At 44.7% G+C, this 15,598-nt stretch overlaps 1 protein-coding gene across 3 annotated transcripts; it reads right to left on the reverse strand.

Annotated features, from left to right (window-relative positions):
- Nucleotides 1-7,954, reverse strand: LOC311224396 (large ribosomal subunit protein uL13-like). Of its 3 annotated transcripts, none has more exons than XM_084309361.1 (6): nt 7,816-7,954; nt 2,715-2,780; nt 2,394-2,493; nt 1,365-1,449; nt 1,079-1,126; nt 1-101 (listed from the first exon to the last, which is right to left on the reverse strand). In XM_084309361.1, the coding sequence occupies exons 3-6, from the start codon at nt 2,464-2,466 to the stop codon at nt 56-58; spliced, it is 252 nt and encodes an 83-aa protein (XP_084165487.1). In that variant the 5' UTR covers nt 2,467-2,493; nt 2,715-2,780; nt 7,816-7,954; the 3' UTR covers nt 1-55. The 3 variants fall into 3 exon arrangements, with proteins under 3 accessions (XP_084165487.1, XP_084165488.1, XP_084165489.1); XM_084309362.1 differs by having other exon boundaries at nt 2,394-2,511; XM_084309363.1 differs by lacking the exons at nt 2,715-2,780; nt 7,816-7,954 and having other exon boundaries at nt 2,394-2,674.
- Between the last annotated feature and the right edge of the window lie 7,644 nt (nt 7,955-15,598).

Here is a 15,598-nt window from a genome sequence, read left to right on the forward strand (position 1 = left end):
CAGCAATTTCAAGAAGTCACCCCAAAGTACTTACCATTCAACAGGCTTCATCACATTATCCAGTAGAGGGCAGTAGAGGGAAGTGGTCGTCTCTCGGGAACCTGCAACAAAACCAGGTATAATGTTGAAGTCAAGATTCTCAGCCATGACTCTGTTCAGAATAGAGTCTGCAGCAAGTCATCAGATTACAGTGTACTTCCACAGTTAACATTCAGACAGGGATAACAAACTCATCATTGACTTCGCAGACTGTCGACAAAAGGTTTTTTTTTTATGACTTATACTTTATTGCATATTTTTTCTTTTTGCACACAGTACTTCAGGACAATACAATGAATGACATATTTTGCATCAGCATGGGTCAGTCCTGAAGGACAACATAGACACCTGGACCCCCATATGGGGGGGAAGACAGAAAAAAAATAAAAATAAAAAATAAAGACATAAGAATAAGTCAAACTAAACAAACGACAAATTCTACAAAAAATAAAAGAAATAATAATAGATAGATAAACTAGACTAAACCGAGAATAAAATTGGAAGTAATACCAAAACAAAAAGAAAACATCAAACGAAAAAATAAATCTACATTAAAACATAGAGCCAATCTTGTCTACATAAACATGGTGCATTTGTCAGGTATTATATACTCCTGTGCCACGTCGCTGTCTTAGACCAGTGTGCCCCCCCTCCTTTTATAGTGAGTGAAATTGCAGATATTTCCCCCATTTGCTAATATATTTTTCTCCTTTCTCTCCTAAACTAAAAGATATTTTCTCATAGGCAGCTACCCTACCCAGTTCTCCACTCCACTCTCGGAATGATGGGCCTTCTGGTGCCTTCCAGCCTCTCATTATGATCTGTCTGCCTATCATAATACTAGTCTGTATCCAATCAGCTAGGGGCTTTGCGATATGGCTAAGACTGCAGGGATCCCCCAGGATATATAAACCAGAGCAGAACTCATACTCCGTCCCTGTGACCTCTGTGATGTAGTCATGTATGTTACTCCAGAAGTCTCTGATTTTCGGACATGACCAGAGTGCATGGACTAGATTGTTAATTAAATGTCACTTACATTGCTAGGCTGGGTCCTTCCATGCAGCCTCCCATGGGACCACCATCTCTGTGGAACAGAAAACAACATCGGACACAGAAGCAAACCGGTCCACTCATGGAATGAACCGCATGTCTGTTACAAGTGTGTTCTCGGTCATTCAAATACCCGGTTATGTAAAGGTTGCATCACAGACAACACAAGGTTAAAAAAAATAAAAATAAAAAATGGACACATGTAGGGGCCAGGCACACACAAAATATGAATATGGCCCTTGTTCCACTTGGGTTTTAAAGACTTCATTCACCTGTCATAGGGAGGGGGGATACAGTCATACACCTTCAGTCTCTCCAGGGCAGCCTGTCCTCGCTTGGTCTTGTGAGGGAGCATACCTGGTTTGTAGACAACAGAAAAAAAATTAGGATTCTAAATCGCATGTTAGAAAACCAATAGCAATACCATGCATGTTAGTGGTGTGATATGTTCTTTGACCCAAGCAGTAGCACATTATGTCCTGAACTCGACTCAGCAATCAGATCCGTTAGGTTTGTCTCATCAATAGATCAGTTTTGGGATAAAGTGCTCATCACAGTAGAGCACTGGACAAATGTGCCGGGTAACATGAATTCTTAATGAATAAATCTTGCAACAAGGTCCAAAAGCCTCATAATATCTAGTATCTTTTGATCATCTTCTTGTAAATTTCCGGCAGACTAGACACCTTTTGGCGTATTGCTGCCTAACTACAATCGTCGTCTTCTTGAGGTTTGACGGCGGCCGGCCACCATTCGTATGGGGCATTACCGCCATCTTCTGGTATCCTTCACCTACTACAATGTCCATATTCCTTCCCCATCATGTAGTGCAGCTAATGCTGCTCCTCTCTGACTGAGCCCCCCTCTGAGAGACACTCCTCTCCTCCTATGGGCCGACTGGACTTCTTGGTCATTCACAACCCCCTTCTCCAATTCCCTAACCACTTCCCCCCCACCCCCCACATCAGACCCTCCATGCCCAAATGTTGAACTGCCACTCTAACAATCACCTTAATCCTCATTCCTCTCCGTCCTGCCCTCAACCAAAGCCATAGCATTAACAACCCCTGCCACAAAGGCGTATGTTTTGATCCCTCCATGCCAATCTTAAAATCCTGCTACTTTCCTCAGTCAAATTACATTAAACCCATTTACATGCAGCAAAAATATAAACATGTTGTCATTTGCCTAGTCCATGATTGCTTTGGAAGGAGAAACCTTTTCCTACCATTTATAAAATGTAAATTACAGTTTGCGGTTGGGTGGTGTACATCTGGGGTCCAGTGGTTTTAAAATGTTACCTCGGACAGTCCTCCAGAAGACTCTGCTGGGAGCTCTGAAGTGGTACGGTCCACGACAAGGATTGGCGTTCATCCTTACGCAGGAAAGACGGGTACTTCACTGTTCAGACACAAAAGACTACTTTAATCAAATTAAAGCTATGCCCAACAGCCAGTAATGTGGAAAAAATTGATTTAGTATGCAATGCTCATGTCTCAGATGGTAGTGCATGTAAAGTATTCTCATGGTCGTTAGACTCGAATAATTTACTGTGGTTAAACATCACTGACGATAAGCAACGCAGCAAAAGTCAACCCGGAGATATGACAACATTTACTCACGTTTGCTGCGGTAGAAATGGCCAGAGACGTTGATCCCCTCGCATCTCACCACGACGACTTTGTGGCCTGAGAGGAAAACATTTGTTCTGTTCATTATAGCCAGTCTCAGGTAGTAGTCATGTCATCAAAAGGAGATGCTAGCACTTCACAACGCACAAAATGCTTAGTTTTCTATCATCAAGCGGTAGAGGCTGTATTTCCCCCAAAATTAAGTTCAAACAAACACCATGTAAAAATTACATTTATGTAATCAGAATCGTCCATTTATAAACACTCTGCCGCCTCCATGACCCCACGTCTTCATAATCACACCCAAAACATTAACATCTTAACTTCAGGCAAGTTCACGTTTATATTATAATGTGGTATTTAAGCTGGTTAAATAAATAGCCTACTACTTCATCTAGAAACACAAAGGATATCTTCTGGAACAAGGCACAGGACTTTTGACTGCGATTGTGCGAAATAAATGTAAGGACAAACGGTCCTACAATTTAACACTTAATTACAAGTTGGATCATTTAAAAATAAGTCAAAAAGACAATTGCTGGAAACGACAATGGACTTGGCTCAGAAATCAGATCCGAAAAGTTTATCATCAAGAGATGATCAGTTTCGTGATAAAGATGTCATCAGCGCTAATCAAGGGGCAGCCGTTATGAAACCACTGTGATGATGGCCCAACAAAGCCAAGTAAATATTATGGTATAATGGTCTCACCAGTCTTGAGCAGTAGTCATTCTTCCTGTCTTTTTAACTTTCTGTCTAAGTGCATGTCACCAGAAAGGCTTTCGAAATAGTGAAATGCAACGTTGGCCTCAATATTTTCAAAACAAATTATATAAAAAGGTTATGAAATGAAGAATGTGATCAAATATGTAATGAAAACTGGAGCGTAACAGTAAAGGGGTCCCCACACGGCGAGCGATTTTAGCCAGGCGACCGATTTTTTTAGCGAGCCGACAGACAGAATTGTATCGCCTTCATTGTTATGAATGAGAGAACCCACACGGCAGGAGATTCTGAAGCGACGGTCGCGCAGCTATTTCTGTCGCCTCGTTCAAAATCGCCTCGATCCTATTTTTGGAGGCGACGGCAGGCAGGACAATGAGGAAATAACATGACTTCTACAGTAGTTCTACTGGTGTATCATTTGTACACCATTAATGTATCATTCAATACATGACCTCATCCTGACCTCTGACAAGTCCAAGATCGCCAATAAAGGGGTTATAGCATGCGGGTTAAGTGATCATTATATGATATTCTGTACCCGCAAAAAGCTAAAACAAAAGGCTGGCTGTCACAAAACAGTCACATCTAGAGACCTAAAAACCTACTCTAGCGAGGCCTTTAACCTTGAACTGGAGGGTCTGGACTGGTCAGATGAGCTCAATGGTACACTGGTTGAAGAAACATGGCTTGGCTTCAAAACCAAATTTTCAACGATACTAAACAACATGGCCCCCCTAAGAACCACCAGGGTAAAAAATCGCGCTGAGCCGTGGATGCACGCTGAAATACTGACCGCTATGAAAACCAGAGACAAAAAATGCTCTGAGTTTCGTAAAAGTCAGTCAAAGCTTAACATAAGCACGAGCAGTGAACTCCAAGCCCACGTGACTGAACTCAAACTGCAAAGAAACAGACTAAGAAATGATGTAAACTCCATGATCAAAACAGCAAAGAAAAAATTCATCAATGACAAAACCGAGGAAAACAAAAACAAACCGCGTGAACTTTGGAAATTACTCAATAACCAACTAGGCTGCAGTAAAAAACTTAAAACCAGATTCTCAAACATAAACATAAAGACGGACAACACGCTCATCACAGAAAAGCTGGATGTAGCCAATTACTTAAATAGTTTCTTCACAAACATAGCCACAACACTGGTAAACAAACTACCCTCCCACTCAGGGCATTATGGGGTAGAACACATAGTAGCTTACTACAAAAACCTAGGGGTCCACAAAGACGACTTCAAACTGGAAATGGTAACAACAGATGAGGTACTCAAAAAACTGAGCGCCCTCCAACCTAACAAGGCCACTGGCCATGACAACATCCCCTCCAAATTCCTCAGAGACTCAGCAGCCGCCATCACCCCAGTCATCACACACATAATAAACCTCTCTATAAAACAGGGACACGTCCCCAAGGACTTCAAAATAGCGAGAGTGACCCCTCTGCACAAAAAAGGCAGTAAATTAGACCCAGGCAACTACCGCCCTGTTTCTATCCTTACCTCCATCTCGAAAGTCATGGAAAAAATTGTATACGAACAGGTCGAAAAATACCTTGCGGAAAAAAATCTAATCTACGAATTCCAATCTGGCTTCAGAACATCCCACTCCACTGACACATGCCTTCTCTATTTAAACGACCACATCAAACAAGAGGTGGACGCGGGCAAATACTGCGGCATGGTCATGCTGGACCTACAAAAGGCCTTCGACACTGTCAATCACACCATTCTGATTGACAAGCTAAAAGCAATTGGTTTTGATAGTCTATCAGTGAGCTGGATGCAATCCTACCTGGAGGGGAGAGAGCAGATGGTGGAGGTAAACGGTACCCTATCCCCCCCCCTCACAGTAAACTGTGGTGTTCCACAAGGAAGCATACTAGGTCCGCTACTGTTCCTAATTTATGCAAATGACATGTCGTCAGCTTGTGACTGCAACTTGTTCCTGTTTGCGGACGACTCAGCCCTGCTGGTCTCTGACAAGAACAAATTACAGGTTGAAAAAACCCTCAGCTCAGAACTAAGCAAAATCTGCATATGGCTCGCTGATAACAAACTATCATTACACATGGGCAAAACAGAGTCCATTCTCTTCGGTTCAAATAACAAACTCAGCAAGACCGACGGCTTCTCAGTTACAGTGGGTGACAATATTGTCACAAGGAAAGAAGATATTACCTACCTGGGTTCCATCCTAGAGGCAAATCTTTCCTGTGACAAAATGGCATCCAATGTAATAAAAAAAGTCAACCAACGAACTCGTTTCTTGTACCGGATCTCCTCACTGGTAAACAAGAATACCCTGAAGACTCTAGCAGGAGCACTCATTCAAGGGTACTACGACTATGCTTGCACCTCATGGTACCAAAGCACCTCAAAGGCGCTAAAAACAAAATTACAAACATCTCAAAACAAACTGGTCAGACTACTGCTTGACCTTACTCCTAGAACCCACCTCACCCCTGCCCACTTTGACAACCTAGGATGGCTTAGAGTAGACGACAGAGTACAGCAACTTGCAATGGGCCTGGTCTACAAGATACACTACACGACCAAGGTACCCATGTACATGACTAAATACTTCCCAAAGGTCAGTGAATACCACGATCACAACACCAGAGGGAGCTCCACAAATCATGTTAAACCCAGATTCGGCTCAAACAAGGGACTAAACACGTTTCGCAATTATGCCACATCAATGTGGAACGCCCTACCCAAAGCTGTAAAGGAATGTGAATCACTACCCACTTTCAAAAACACTCTCAAAAAACACCTAAGGGAGACTGCAACTCGAAACTGGCCCCTGTAAATGTCCGAACACAACCCCCGCCAACACCCCCCCCCCCCCCCACTCCTACCCCCCCCCCCCCCCCAACCACCTCCAATGTACAGTCCCACCCCCACCTACCCAATCCAATGTACAGTTTCTACGCCTAATGTATATACTCTTTTCTTTCTGGACTCTTTTTGTATCACAAATACAGTACTGTAATTGCAAATCTGGTATGTCATAAATGTATAGATGTAGCAGTACTGTCTATCTGTATGTCATGTATGTCATATATGTTACGATGAATTGGAAATGGGGGACCCTGGTGGAAACAAGACGAAAGTCTTTCTCTGGTCTGCATCCCCTTAACAATTGTATGTATTGAGCTGTACTGCACTGTACCCATTCTGCAATCTGTTAATAAAGTTTTCATTCATTCATTCATTCATTCATTCATTCATTCATTCATTCATTCACATTCATTGATCAATAACCTCCGTATTATTACCATGCTACTTATGTTCATTATTATTAATGGAAACAATTTAAATAAATAACGTTAGTTTGAGAAGCTGTAGTGGCCGCTTGTCATTAACTAATAAATGAACAATGCGCCACGATGCATCTACTAGTGTTTTTATACTCGGGTAACAAAAGAAGTTGTGGATGTTGACAGAGTTTAATGTCCAGGCTGCAGCTGATGTAGTTTGTAAGGTTTATTGTCCAAAGAAAATTATGGTTGAGAACAAAACAGTTTGCGTCTTCCGTGAAAAATACACTCTCTCAGCAGCTGCATAACATTACTTGTCCAATCATTGGTAATGAACGTATCGTAGCGATCAGGCATGCAGTAATGTCAGGAAGAATGAGGAGAGGTTGTATTCGTATATGGTGGTTTAATTCCAGCTCAATATGGGTTTTACAGGTTAATATTCCCTCGTAACGCGCAACACAGCTACCTGCTAGTGCTAGTGAAGAGCTGCTAATATGCTCACTTCACAACAACATGACGTCCGGTCCCGGCGGTCCGTCCTCCTATATCTCCCGGGGGGAAACAAGTAACCACACCCCCAGCTAGACAGAGCGACGGTCGCCTCTGGTGTGGGGGGATAAGCGATTGTCGTTGAGCAACAGGCGATCGCATCGCCAGGCGACGTCTGTCGCCCGCCGTGTGCAGACCACTTAAGAAGCATTTTGTATGAAAGTATTCTGTACTTCTGTATGACAACTATTAAAGAACTTGAACTTGAAAACGGAGCTCAACGCAGACATTTGATCGTAGAAATCAGTTTGTTTCCCCCATACCAAGATGGCGGCGGTCTCGTGACGTCAGAGTGTCTTCGAGACAAGCATGGCAAGTAATGACCTAACGTGGAAACAGTTAAAACTTCAACAACCTGTCGTGAATGCTCAAGCTAAATATCTCTAGTCCACGAATCACACTCGACTCGAGTAACTTCTGTAAAAACTGCATGATATGATGCACGTGTTGTGCTGTAGACCTCGAGTTAGCTGCTGTGCTAGCTAACGTTAGCTGTAAAGCCACGGCCCGGTCAACAACGTTAATATAATATAATACTCACATCAGGAAATGCTCGTTGACGGTGGATGGTCTGTAGTACTTGAGCAAATGTTTCGACATGAATACATAGTTAAATGTAGCGTACGGACAGTGGGGTTAGATAACCTAAGTTGCTTGTTAGCTAAAGACAAACTAGCGACGCGACGAGGCGCCTCTGCAGCTGAGAGAAGAGACGCGACAGGAGGAGCTATTTATACTCTGACGGAGGAGCTGCGTCACTTCTTCTTCTTCTTCTTCTTCTTCTTCTTCTTCTTCTTCTTCTTCTTCTTCTTCTTCTTCTTCTTCTTCTTCTTCTTCTTCTTCTTCTTCTTCTTCTTCTTCTTCTTCTTCTTCTTCTAATGTTTATTGGCGGTTGGTAACGTTGCTGAGAGAGAGAGAGAGAGAGAGAGAGAGAGAGAGAGAGAGAGAGAGAGAGAGAGAGAGAGGAGGAGCTGGAGCTGAGCTCACTTCTTCTTCTTCTTCTTCTTCTTCTTCTTCTTGTGCACATTTTTAGCTATTATGTTTGTTTTTTCGACTTTTTTTATTAAATCATCACTGGCGGGTATGTCATACGACCGCCAGACACTTATGGACCTAAACTCCGGACTCAAATTGGAGTTGGGAGACACTTTATGCCCAGAAGGGCTAACAGAAATCAAGCGGGAGAACGGCAACAAAGGAAACGGCAGAAAGAAACATAGAGGTAGACGAGGCGGTATCAGACTTAGATTAAAAAGATCTGCTTACCGTCCAGCAATTCCATCCATCTTTCTGGCGAATGCACGTTCGTTGGAGGGAAGGATGGACGACTTGAGAGCGAGGGTCCGATTCCAACGGGAGATGAGAGACGTTAATATCATGTGTTTCACTGAGACATGGCTCAAGCCAGCAACGCCGGACAACAGCGTCTCTCCATCGGACAATTTCACCGTCCTGAGAGCAGATCGCACGGCAGCCTCTGGGAAGAGCGTCGGAGGTGGGGTCTGCATCCTCACGAACAATCTCTGGGTTAATCCCAAGGAAGTACATGTCCTCTCAAGTTCATGCTCCCCAGATATGGAACATCTCCAGATCCTGTGTCGCCCGTATCACCTACCCCGTGAGTTTACCGCGGTCATTTTATCCGTCGTGTATATTCATCCACAGGCAAATACCGGCAAAGCGCTGGGGGAATTACACGACCACATCAACAAACAGCAGATCAAGCACCCGGAAGCCGCGACGATAGTGACTGGTGATTTCAACCAGGCAAACCTGAAAAAAGTGATGCCGACTTTTTTTCAGCACATCGCCTGCTCCACAAGAGGGGGGAACACACTCGACCACTGCTACACCCCGTTCAGAGCTGCCTACAAGGCTGTAGCGGCTCCGCCACTGATGGGCTCTGTAAGCGCGAGCGATCACGACTCCATCTTTTTAATCCCAGCATACAAACAGCGATCACGCGAAGCCGTCGTGTCACGTGAGACAAAAAAGTGGTCTGACGAATCAGAGGCCGAGCTCCGTGACGCGTTCAAGGATACAGACTGGGACATGTTTGAAGGAAGCGCCAGTGACGTCAGCGAGTACGCTGATACCGTTGTAAGCTACATAACTACAGTGGCAGACGGCATTGTCCTCACAAAGACGGCGCGGGTTTTCCCAAACCAGAAACCTTGGGTGGACAGCACTATAAGAACAGCCCTAAACTCACGCACCACGGCTTATAACCTGGGCAGAGAGTCAGGAAATATGGAAGAATACAAGGCTTCAGTCTACACTCTGCGCAAGGCTGTTAAACTTGCTAAGAGGACATATGCTGAGAAACTGGAGACACAAATGGCACAAAACGACACAAGAGGCTTGTGGAGGGGACTGAAGACAATAACTGACTACAAAGTCAGCGCCCCCGCAATGGGGAGCGACGACGCCTCTCTAGCGGACAAACTCAACTCCTTCTACGCTCGGTTCGGTGTAGACAGTGTCGCCGCTAGCCCTCTGGCTAGTGACGTCACTGGCGCACCGGCTGTTGTGGAGGGGGGGGGGCAACCGCGGGGGGGCGGGGGCGCTCTCTCGTTGTCGGAACACAGTGTGAGAAGAGCATTTATGCAGGTGAACACCAGGAAGGCTGCAGGCCCAGATGGTATAACAGGACGCATACTTAAGTCCTGTGCAAACCAGCTTGCCCCGGTGTTCACCGCCATATTTAATCAATCCCTGGCGGAGTCAGTAGTCCCTGCCTGCTTCAAGATGTCTACCATCATCCCTGTACCGAAGAAACCCTCCCCAACATGTCCAAATGATTACAGACCGGTGGCACTCACCTCTGTGGTCATGAAATGTTTCGAGAGGCTGGTCAAGGACCACATTTGTGCCTCTCTCCCCAGTGATATGGACCCTATGCAATTTGCATACAGGACAAACAGGTCCACTGATGACGCGGTCTCCCAGGTACTGCACAGCACTCTCTCCCACCTTGACCGTCAGAAGGGGGGCTATGTGAGACTGTTGTTCATTGACTACAGCTCAGCGTTCAACACCATAGTCCCCACCAGACTGGTGGACAAGCTGATCGAGCTAGGCCTGAGCTCCGCCCTGAGCGCCTGGGTACTGGACTTTCTGAGTGAAAGACCCCAGGCGGTCAGGGTGGGGGGTCAGACCTCCAACACCATCACCCTGAGCATCGGGTCCCCCCAGGGCTGTGTTCTAAGCCCCCTGCTGTACTCACTCTACACACACGACTGTGTGGCCAAGTTCAGCTCCAACTCCATTGTGAAGTTCGCCGACGACACGGTGGTGGTGGGGCTGATCTCGGACAACGACGAGAAGGCCTACCGGGAGGAGGTTGAGGTACTGGAACGTTGGTGCCAGGACAACAGCCTGCTCCTGAACATTGGTAAAACCAAGGAGCTGATCGTGGATTATAGGAGAGGACAGCGGGAGACACACACACCACTGAGGATTAACGGGGCTACCGTGGACAGGGTGAGCAGCTTCAAGTACCTGGGGGTCCACATCTCAGAGGACCTGACATGGTCAACACACATAGGCACAGTAGTAAAGAAAGCGAAGCAGCGCCTCTACCACCTGAGACAGTTAAGGAAGTTCAGAGTATCGGGGAAGATACTCCAGTCCTTCTACTCAGGAGCTGTAGAGAGCATCTTGACCGGAAACATCACTGCCTGGTATGGGAACAGCACGGCACAGGACAAGAAGGCCCTACAGAGTGTGGTGCGCTCAGCCGAGCGTACCACGGGTATTGCGCTACCTCCCCTGCAGGCTCTATACAACAAGAGGTGCAAATCCAGAGCCGGCAGGATAATGAAAGACCCCCACCACCCCAATAACAGCCTGTTCCAGCTGCTGAGGTCAGGCAGACGCCTGCGAATTCTAGAGACTAAGACGGAGAGGCTTAGGCTAAGCTTCTTCCCCCAGGCCATCAGAGCCTTGAACAATGAACATTGAGAGACACAGAAACTGAACTATCCACACACAAGTACATACACGACACGCACGCTGAGCACGCTCACACACTAGCAGCCACTTTAACACTCATGCCGCACACACGCACACTTATGGCCAGAGGAAAGGCCACTTAAAGTAGTATAACATCAGGAACAGTGTATTGCACTACTAAAGCTAACTAGCATGTCCTATATGCTCTGTAAATACTAATGTACAGATACCGAGATGGCACACCATGTACCTGTTATTGCACTGTTTATTGGATTCTATTAATATGTTGTACCACTGTATTTTATTGGATTCTATTATATGTTGTACCACTGTATTGCACATCGTCGCGGGCAAGACCAGCCGCATTTCATTGTATACCTGTATGCCGTGACAATTAAAACTCTTGAATCTTGAATCTTGAATCTTCTTCTTCTTCTTCTTCTTCTTCTTCTTCTTCTTCTTCTTCTTCTTCTTCTTCTTCTTCTTCTTCTTCTTCTTCTTCTTCTTCTTCTTCTTCTAATGTTTATTGGCGGTTGGCACTAACGTGTTGGTGCATTACCGCCACCTACTGAAATAGATTTTGGAGCTAGATGGATTATGCACATGATAATCACTATTCTACACTACTCTATATCCTACCACTCAGTCAAACCTGTACTATTTAGAAGAAAAAAATGGCCCTATACCCCACATTCCCTGAACTCAGTCGCAACACTTCTCTTGCCCTACCCAAAGCTGTAAAGGAATGTGAATCACTACCCACTTTCAAAAACACTCTCAAAAAACACCTACGGGAGACTGCAATTCGAAACTGGCCCCTGTAAATGTCCTAACACAACCCCCTCCAATGTACAGTAAAAATGACCAAGTATGGTCTTGTCAATATTCCAATGTATGTACAGTTTCTACGTCAAATGTATATACTTTTTCTCTGGACTCTTTTCGTATCACAAACAGTACTGTATTTGCAAATCTGGTATGTCATAAATGTATAGATGTAGCAGTACTGTCTATCTGTATGTCATATATGTCATATATGTTACGATTAATTGAAAATGGGGGACCCTGATGTAAACAAGATGAAAGTCTTTCTCTGGTCTGCATCCCCTTAACAATTGTATGTATTGAGCTGTACTGTACTGTACCCATTCTGCAATCTGGTAATAAAGTTTTCAATCAATCAATCAAACCTCCAGCTTGATGTGGTCTCTCTCTAACCTTTCTTTGAGGATCTGTCTCTCTTCCCTATACTTGCTGCTACACTCCACTAACACATGCTCCACTGTTTCCTGCCTACTGCAATACTCACACCTACCCGTCTCATGCTTGCCCATTATCCTAAGTGTACTATTTAGCCCTGTGTGTCCTAATCTCATTCTTGATACAATCACTTCTTCCCTCGTACCCCTACCCCCACTTCTCACGTTGAGCTATTTAGTTTATACTCTGTCCTGCGTCATCATACCCACGTGACTAGCTGCTGACCAGTGGTCGAAGGCAATGCACCGATGAATGAATGAATGAATGAATGAATGAATGAACGAACGAACGAACGAACGAACGAACGAATGAATGAAAACTTTATTTAACAGATTGCAGAATCGGTAAAATACAGTACGGCTCAATACACACAATTGTTAAGGGGATGCAGAAAGACGTTTGTCTTGTTTATATCAGGGTCCCCCATTTTCAATTCATACACAACATACATGACATCATGACATTTATGGACATGACATACAGGCAGGGGTGTAAAAAGTACCCAGAAATTATACTTAAGTGAAAGTATGGGTACCGTCTCAAAATCGGACTCAAGTAAAAGTCAACGTATCTGGCTAAAAACACACTTGAGTAAAAGTCTAAAAGTCCTACTTTTAAATGTACTTAATACAGAGGTGCTTCACAGCGCGTCTCAGGCGAGAGCGTAAAGGGGGGCGTAATAGCATAGGTCAGTAGCCAATCAGAGCGCAAAACGGAAACCCGGAAACACGAACGCGTTGGTAAAAGCATACACGCCTTCTGTCGCACTCTCTCCAACCGCACGTCTCAACCGAGCCTGGTCAAGGGGGAGGGGCTAGGCCCAATGTGGAGTGACGTCCCCTCTCCGCCAATCAGCGCGCGCCGCGGTCTGTCGCTGCCACAGGCTTGCCCCATGTGAGTAGGCTGGTAAAGATATGCCTCCTAAAGTGTGAAAACGGAAGTACAGGAAGTACCGGCTACAGGCTTTCCGGTTTCGACAAAACAATTATAGAAACGTGTGAAGTGCACAACATTTCCTCGTTTAAGCCACTGCACCGGCTTTGCCTGAAGAATTTACTACATGACCGGGACGTTCTAGCTTGTTTACCGACAGGATTCGGGAAAAGTTTGGTCCGTTCGGAGGCAGCTTCCAGGGGAAGTACATACACCGGAAATTCTACCCCACAGACACTTTCGGCAGTAGTTCTTTAAGAATAGTATAGTATAACTTGAGATTGTATAATATAGCATGTACATAAAGACCCAGTGCCTCATCCGTAGCTGAGCCGTATATTGCACTACCACAGGACCTAGCATGTCCTACCATGCTCTGTAAATAACTTATGTACATATACCGATATGCCCTACTCTGTTTACTTGTTTTATTGCACAATGTCGTTCTATTGGATTCTATGTTATTACTATTGTAATTATGCACATCGTTGCGGGCAAGACCACCCGCATTTCATTGTATACTTGTATGCCGTGACAAATAAAACTCTTGACTCTTGACTCTTTACCAGTCTTTATCTCATGGAGGAGATAAAACTGGGACCGAGGTTACCGTGTGAGGATGAATGAATTAATGAATGAATGAATGAATGAATGAATGAATGAATGAATGAATGAATGAATGAATGAATGAATGCATGAAAACTTTATTGAACAGATTGCAGAATGGCGTACAATACAGTACGGCTCAATACACACAATTGTTAAGGGGATGCAGACCACCAGAGAATGACTTTCGTCTTGTTTACATCAGGTCCCCCATTTTCAATTCATAGGATCGCTCCGGGACTGCAGCTGGACCCTACTCCCCTGTTGAGGAGTAGCGGCCCACTGCGGCTGCGCAGCCCGGCGTCGCCCAGTGCCATAGCAACGGGGGCAGAGCGAGCATCAACATGGCAGCACTGGTGAGTGATGCTGTAACCAGGCTAGCTCTCTGATATAAACTCATAATATCGGCGGTTAGATTAAACTCAGTAGGAACTCCTGTCGCCGCTGAAACAGCCGACGGTCATCTACTGACGTCAGAGACCAACACAGAGCTAAATGTTAAGGGTTAATAAGGGTCGGAGCCAGCTACGCTAGGTTAGCTGAGGAGCTAACGGTCAATAATAACAGCAGCTCTGACGACAGCTATCATCAACAGCAATACTGATGATAATAATAATAATAATACAGTTTAGTCAGTCTGTGTGCTGTGTGTGTCAGTCATCTGTTGGCTAACCTCCCCATCATATGTATATTTCTCTCCCACCCCCCTCCTAATGTACAGTCTCCTCCCCATCATATGTATATATTTTCTGTTAGGATCTATGGGTAACAGTACTGTATATTTGCATATCGTATATGTCACAAATCAAATCACATTTATTTGTAAGGCCCGACGACAACACACGTTAATGTCCCCATGGGCCGGATGTATACAAATGTAACAGTACTATATACCTGTATACCTGTCCCTATGCCATACATGTCATGTATGTTGTGTATGTCATAAATGTCACTATGAATTGAAAATGGGGGACCCTGATGTAAACAAGACGAAAGTCTTTCTCTGGTCTGCACCCCCTTAACAATTGTGTGTATTGAGCCGTACTGTATTGTATTTGTACCCATTCTGCAATCTGTTAAATAAAGTTTTCATTCATTCATTCATTCATTCATTCATGTGTGTCAGTCGTCTGTTGGCTAACTCCCATACCCACCTTCAAAACCGCTCTCTAAGAGCACCTACGGGAGGCTGCAATTCATAACTGGCCCCGGTAAATGTACCCCCCCCCCCCACCCAACCCCCTCCAATGTACATTTTCTTCCCCCTCAAATGTATATATTCTCGTTTAGAAACTCTGTCTCATAAACAGTACTGTGTATCTGTATGTCGTGTATGTCATAAATGTATAGATGTAGCAGTACTGTATCTGTATGTCATGTATGTCATATATCTGTTACGATGAATTGAAAATGGGGGACCCTGATGTAAACAAGACGAAAGTCTTTCTCTGGTCTGCATCCCCTTAACAATTGTGTGTATTGAGCCGTACTGTATTGTACCCATTCTGCAATCTGTTAATAAAGTTTTCAATCAATCAATCAAACATGTTGTGTCTCCAGGCTAATAAACC

This window comes from Notolepis coatsorum (genome assembly GCF_963971535.1).
Source record: "Notolepis coatsorum genome assembly, chromosome: 2".
Lineage (NCBI taxonomy): Eukaryota > Metazoa > Chordata > Actinopteri > Aulopiformes > Paralepididae > Notolepis > Notolepis coatsorum.